A 6,556-nucleotide genomic window follows, 5' to 3' on the forward strand; every position below is an offset into this window, starting at 1 on the left:
TTGTTCGAATATGTTTAAAGAAGGGCATAAGAAAAGGGAAGTGTGTTGATGCATAGTCTAGAGCCTAATTGTAGCAAATAACCATGGTCATAGATGTAGTGTGCTTTGAATGATAAGAGCTTAATTTTATTTTGTTTACTATAGTGATGGTTTGTTCGAGGACGAACAAAGGTTTAAGTGTGGGGTAGTGATGTTTGGCATATTTCGATATGTGTTGATGTTACTTTACCCATGTTTTAACCACTTCTTGATGTTATTTAATCTTTAAAACTCCCAACATGGTGTAATTATTGGTTTGATGACTAATTAAGTTATGTGTGACGATTTAAGGTGTTCGGAGTACAAAATATGAAGAAAAGGTGGTTTAGCCAGAGGAAGAAGGGTTGGATGCGTCGCATCCAACCTAGGAAAACATCATCCTGCGTGCAACCTTAGCAGTGAAGTTGGGCCATAGCGTTCGCCATCGCGTGCGAAACTGGGAAGTAGAAGAGAAGGCTGGATGCGTCGCGTCTACCCTCACATGCAAAGTTAAGAAATGGAGGATGAGGTGGATGCGTCGCATCCGCCTTAGCATCAACCCCTGAAGCCGATTTGGACTAGAGTTAGGAGAACTCTAGATTACAACTTTTGGACGCAATATATAAGCTTTAAAACGCCTCTTGTAGAGGAGAGAGATGGGGGAAGAGAAGAAAAAAGGCTATAACCAAGTTCAAAGACCACGGAATTCGTCTGGAGTTTTATCTTTTCTTTCTTTTATTGATTTTTATGCAATCTTATGAAATTTGGGATGATTGCCTGAATATGAGTGGCTAAGAACCCTATTATTCTAGGGTCATGGGTATACATGAATGTTGATGTTTGAAGTTTAATTTGACGACGTTGGGTTTATCATATTGGGTTATTTATTTAATTCTGTTTCTAATTATTTTGCTGAGTAATTAACAGTGAAATACTATCTACGAATCTAGAGTTGAACTCGAAAGTGGGAACCCTAGATTGCATATAGAAGTAAATAGAGTAAGTTTTCAAAACCCGGGCATCGGGGAAAGGATTCGCGATTAGGATAGACATATACCTAATTGCCTTACTCGGTTAAAATACAGGAATTGTAAATGAGTTCTTGTTAAACTTAATTCCATAGACATATAGGTATTAAGTTAACTTGAGCATGCGAGTAAGAACTCGACAGATTCTTACGAGTGAAATTAACCCTGTGAATCAACAATTCAGATAAATCAATTAGCTATTTTAAAATACGAATGCAACATGAATGTTAGATGACCCGTGACCCTGGAATATTATATCCTATTGATTGTTGAACAAAACTATTTAAGTGTTGTGTTGAATTCTTAGCGATTCATTATTTGATCGTCCGTAGGTAGTAAGTTAGAAAATTATATATTTTGTTAGAAATATCTTGAATCAATAAGCTATTCGAGTTTGAATTAGTCAAAGTTAATCATAAGTTTTCGTGGGAACGATACTTTATTCACTACTTTATTACTTGACGACCACGTATACTTGCGTGAGTGTGTTTGGCCGTAACAAACCCTAAACCACTAGACCATCTTTTCAAAATTAATTAATCTTCTAATCAACGTAGGACCAAGGATATTGATTTTTTATATCTTCCATATATATATATATATATATATATATATATATATATATATATATATATATATATATATATATATATGGACCATATGAAATTAATTGATTTAATTTTGTATTACGCATTACTATTTACTAAATTGAATGAAAATTCCAAGTGTCCAAAGAGGAAGTGAAGGGCGGTGGTGATATTATGTGATGAAAGGAAAAGTGGAATGAGAACTAATGCAAATAATTCAGAGAAAATGAAGGCCAAGTCCTCATCAACTATGTATATATCACCAAAGGTTAGTGATAAAGTAATGTTCTTTTATCCTTAACTAGATGTTTCAGGTTCAAGTCCTAAATATGGAATCGCTTCTAACAGAGAGTGTTTTACCTCCCAAAATCAACTTTCTGCTACAAATTCAAATTAATCCAATACTGAATACTGGACCAGAAACAAAAACAAAAAAAGTCCAAATCACCTAGGAATAAAGAGCAAGAAAAAGAGAGCAAGAAAAAGAGAGCATGAACTAGTCTTCTTTATTGGGATTTCCAATTGGGAGATGCTTTTCCCAACGCACTCCTTGTCCTTTGGAATTTGTGGGCAAAAATCAATCATCGTCTTCTCTCTTTTAATTTTATTCATAGTACAAGATTGTATTATATGAAGAATTGGCACGCCTTTGCCTCTTCTTTAGAAGGTAGCTTCTGCTAGTTGCATGTGCCAAATTGTTTCTTTCTCCATTATTACTATGCGAAATGCACTTTATCAGAGGCAAAACCTTGATTTAAGCTTATGAGTTTGAGATTTTAATTTTTTAAATTTTAGGGTTTTAAATTAAAAATTTATATATTTTAATAAATTTTTTTAGACAAATATAGTTTGGACTAAAGTTAATGGTTCAACTAAATCCGTTATCGGCAAGCTGGCTCCCGCCACTACACTTTATTTACAACTTAAAGTGAAATTAATTGTTTTACGCAACAAGTTAACAAGTTGTCTCAAAAATGATATAAAAACATTTAATTAAGGCACATATGCATGTTACACCAATTCCATGTTCTGTTTGTGATAACTATGTGCATGTCTCTTATTCTTTTCGTCTTAAATCAAAAGATTTGCTTGAATGATATACATGTGAATATCCTCAAATAAAAGAGAATATAAAAAGAAAAATATGGACGGTTACTGATTGAAAAGCGAGTCGAGTTGCTGTCAAGCTCATCCAAGGACAATACAGTTTCACCCTCTTAGGACTATTATTGAAAATTACAAATATTTGTTGGAAGCTAAAGGAGATGATAAAGTTGTTTTCGTATGATTTATAGGTCACAGATTCGAGTCGTGGAAGTAGACCCTAATGCAGGCGGTCTACATTGCACCCCAAAGGATGCGGCCCTTAGTCCGAATCTTGCGTGAACGCGAAACACTTTATTCACTGGACTGCTCTTTTATTTAGTTATTTTTCAATGTCAAAGCAAAAAATTGAGTTGGCATGACGTGGTGTGTAAATATCCTAGTATATATCAACTGAGAGGCCAAACACAAGTCATTCTTTAAAACCCATTGTTCCATTCATCTTTTCTTTTACTTGCCATTCTTAAAACCTTCTTGTCAACCTTAAAGCTAGAGTAGACATCTAGTGCTGTCGAATCCTACCAAAACTCACATAAAAAAGTTTCATATTTTTAATTAGCCAACCAATTGGATTTCCTCTGACTGACTTTAAACCAAGATTTTGTTTGAGCAGATTCTTGTGTCTAGCTTATACATGTGAAAAAGGAAAAAACAAAATTGGATATGCAAATTAGACATCAGCAAAAATATTTGTAATGAAGAGAGCAACGGAAGGAGAGATAGTGCAAGTCGAAGGAGGGCGAATTCTCCGGTCCACTGGCCAGAAAGACCGGCATAGCAAAGTATATACGGCAAAAGGTCCAAGAGATCGCAGGATTCGTCTATCTGCTCTCACTGCTATTCAGTTCTATGACATGCAGGTAAAGACAGATTCAAGATTTAAATTTGATAAATTCAACATTTATGTTCTTACTACTTAAATTCATTGCGCGCACTTTCATAATAATGAATTCAAAACTTAGTAATTATTGAAATCTTAGTGATCTTTTTTATATATATAGTATTTATATATGTTCTGTATAAGATAATATTGAGCTCAGTTGAACCCATTGAACGTAGGATCGGCTAGGATATGACAAGCCAAGCAAAGCTGTGGATTGGCTAATCAAGAAAGCGAAAAATGCCATTGATAAGCTAGTTGAGTTACCTACATGGAACCCAAGTGATGATGCAGTACTAAAAAACATTCCCACAAGTACAGAACGTGAAGTTGGTTCAAGTGGAAACATTGCCTTAGAACCACACCAACAATCAAAATTTTCTTCTAGGTATGAATTCTTATCGTCTTATCTAAAAGGTTAAGCTCTAAAGAGGGTATATTTTTATTTATTTAATTATATTCTTAACAGATTCTTGCTCCAAAGGCAATTAGCAGAAAATCCAACTAGTGATACTTCATATGTGATGCCAGCGGTTGAACCTGAGACATCATCTGTTGCAGATACCTCGAAATCCTTCTTCCCGATAAATTCCGGGACATCATTAATGAATCTCCTAAGCTTCCCACATGAAGCAATGTCTAGAGATTCAATCCAAACTGAAGATCTTGGGTTATCACTTCACACCAATTTACATGACCAAAACTCCAACCATAGTGCTAATTTAGTCAATTTTGAAGCAAATTATAATCCAAGAATGGCAAATTGGATACCCCATCAACAATTTTTGTCCCAAGGGGGTATATTTTCTCAAAGGGAACCCCTTCAGTCCAATTTTTCACGGTTAATTAGTCATGCTTGGGAATTACAGCAACCAATGGCAAGTGCTGAACATAAATCTTCAATTTCCAATAGCTATTTCAATGGACATTTTCAATTTCCTTCTAGATTAATTCAAGGTGAAGAGGATATTAATGGAGTGATTTGCATTAAGCCATCTTCAGGTTCTTCAAGTTTTCAACATTGAATGGTTAAAAGAGTAATATTTTCATCCCTTAGGTAATCACTCAAATATCACTTTAATTGAGTGTGTGTTTGATAAGAAGAAAAATATTTTCCTGCAGAAACTGTCTCACTGTCCAAATGGACTATAGGAGAAAAACACAAGAAAGGAAGTTGTTTTTCCCTGTTATTTATGTCTTGAATTTTTTTACTTGTATTTTAGGAAACCCATAATTTCTATAGTTTAGGAAACACGTTGTTCTAATAGATTTAGGAAAGAAAAACTAATTATCCTTGTCGGATTGGAAGACATTTCTTTTATAGGTTTGAAACTGTTTGGAATCTATATATAAGAGTTGTAGTTGGATTCTATAAATTGTATTGTATTTTTCTTCTCATTAGTGAAAAATTCTCTTTACTTCTGTCTTAGCCGAATTTCGTTAAATCCTTGTGTCATTTTCTTCTTCTCTATTTGCTTTGTGTGTGATTGTACATTCCCCTTTCAATGAGTTTTTTTGAGGTTTTTTTTTTTTTTTTTGGTTGCTAGAAAATTAGTTATTTTCAAGAAAAATGATTTCCTTAATAGAAAACACGCCGTCAGAGTTCAATTTCAATCAGTTTCATTCTAATTTTCTTTAGTTTTAAATTTTTTGGACCACTTGCTCTTATGCATTTTCAGGAAAGTGGTTAAAGTTTATTGATGACCAATGACAATATATATCAAGATATCAATGATGTTTGACATATTTCGATATGTGTTGATGTTACTTTACCCATGTTTTAACCGCTTCTTGATGTTATTTGATCTTTCAAATGCCCAACATGGTTTAATTATTGGTTTTATGACTAATTGAGTTGTGTGTGGTGAATTAGGGTGTTTGGAGTGCAAAAATATGAAGAAAAGGTGCTCTAGGTAGAGGAAGCGAGATTGGATGCGTCGCATCCAATCTAGAAAAAGATCAGATTTCGTGCACCCTTAACAGTGAAGTCGGCCCATAGCATCCGCCTTAGCATCCGCACCTGAGCAAAGCTGAGAAGTGGAGGACGAGGTGGATGCGAAGAATCCACCCTAGCATGCGAAGCTGAGAAGTGGAGGACGAGGTGGATGCGACGCATCCACCCTAGCATCAATCCCTGAAGCTGATTTGGATTAGAAATAGGAGAACTTTGGCCCACGACTTTTGTACACAATATATAAGCCAAAAACGCCTCTTTTAGGTCATCGAACATATTGGGAAGAGGGAAAAAGCCACGACAAAGCTGTGGAGGCCGGAATTCATCTAGTTTCATCTTTCTCCCACCAAACTTAGTAATCTTTATGTTTCTTTGTATGATTTATTATTTGGGTACCATGTCTATATGGAGCTAAACTTCACGTTCTAGGGTTGTGGTTCTTTCATGACTATTGTTATTCGGATATTGATTTTGACTTCTTGATTTATCATATTAGTTTATTTATTCAATCTTGCACTTATTTATTTGATTGCTTGATCACCAATTGAATATTATCTACGAATCTAGAATTGAACTCGAAAGTGGAAATTCTATATTGCATACAGGATTGAGTAGGGCAAGTTCTTGAACTCGGGCATCGGGGAACAGATTCGTGGTTAGGATAGACATATACCTAATTGCCTTGCTTGGTTGATTTACAGGAATTATAAATGTGTTCTTGTTGATTCTAACTCCATAGACATATAGGCGTTAGGTTAGCTTGAATAGGCGAGTAAGAACTCGACAGATTCTTATGAGCAATATTAACCCTGTCAACCAATAAGCTAGATAAATTAGTCGGTCGATTCAATTGAAGAATACAATAGGATTGTTAGATAGCCCATAACCCTAGATCGTTTTCATTACATTGATATCATAAAAATCTGCTCTTTCTCTGTTCAAAGTTCATTATTTATATTTTTTTATTTAATTAGTTTAGAATAAA

General features: G+C 34.6%; 1 protein-coding gene across 5 annotated transcripts; it reads left to right on the forward strand.

Moving 5' to 3' along the window:
- Positions 1-3,138: 3,138 nt before the first annotated feature.
- On the forward strand, positions 3,139-6,080 carry LOC104115581 (transcription factor TCP4-like). 5 transcript variants are annotated; one of them, XR_011410186.1, is made up of 4 exons: positions 3,139-3,597; positions 3,797-4,005; positions 4,087-4,704; positions 4,740-5,046. XR_011410186.1 is itself a non-coding variant. In XM_009626250.4 (4 exons), exons 1-3 carry the CDS (start codon positions 3,433-3,435, stop codon positions 4,640-4,642), a joined length of 930 nt encoding a protein of 309 aa, XP_009624545.1. In that variant the 5' UTR covers positions 3,139-3,432; the 3' UTR covers positions 4,643-4,674; positions 5,491-6,080. The 5 variants fall into 5 exon arrangements, 4 of the variants coding, with proteins under 4 accessions (XP_009624545.1, XP_070038144.1, XP_009624544.1 ...); XM_009626250.4 differs by lacking the exon at positions 4,740-5,046 and adding an exon at positions 5,491-6,080 and having other exon boundaries at positions 4,087-4,674; XM_070182043.1 differs by lacking the exon at positions 4,740-5,046 and adding an exon at positions 5,491-6,080 and having other exon boundaries at positions 4,087-4,574.
- Positions 6,081-6,556: the final 476 nt, after the last annotated feature.

Source organism: Nicotiana tomentosiformis, chromosome 8, assembly GCF_000390325.3.
Source record: "Nicotiana tomentosiformis chromosome 8, ASM39032v3, whole genome shotgun sequence".
Lineage (NCBI taxonomy): Eukaryota > Viridiplantae > Streptophyta > Magnoliopsida > Solanales > Solanaceae > Nicotiana > Nicotiana tomentosiformis.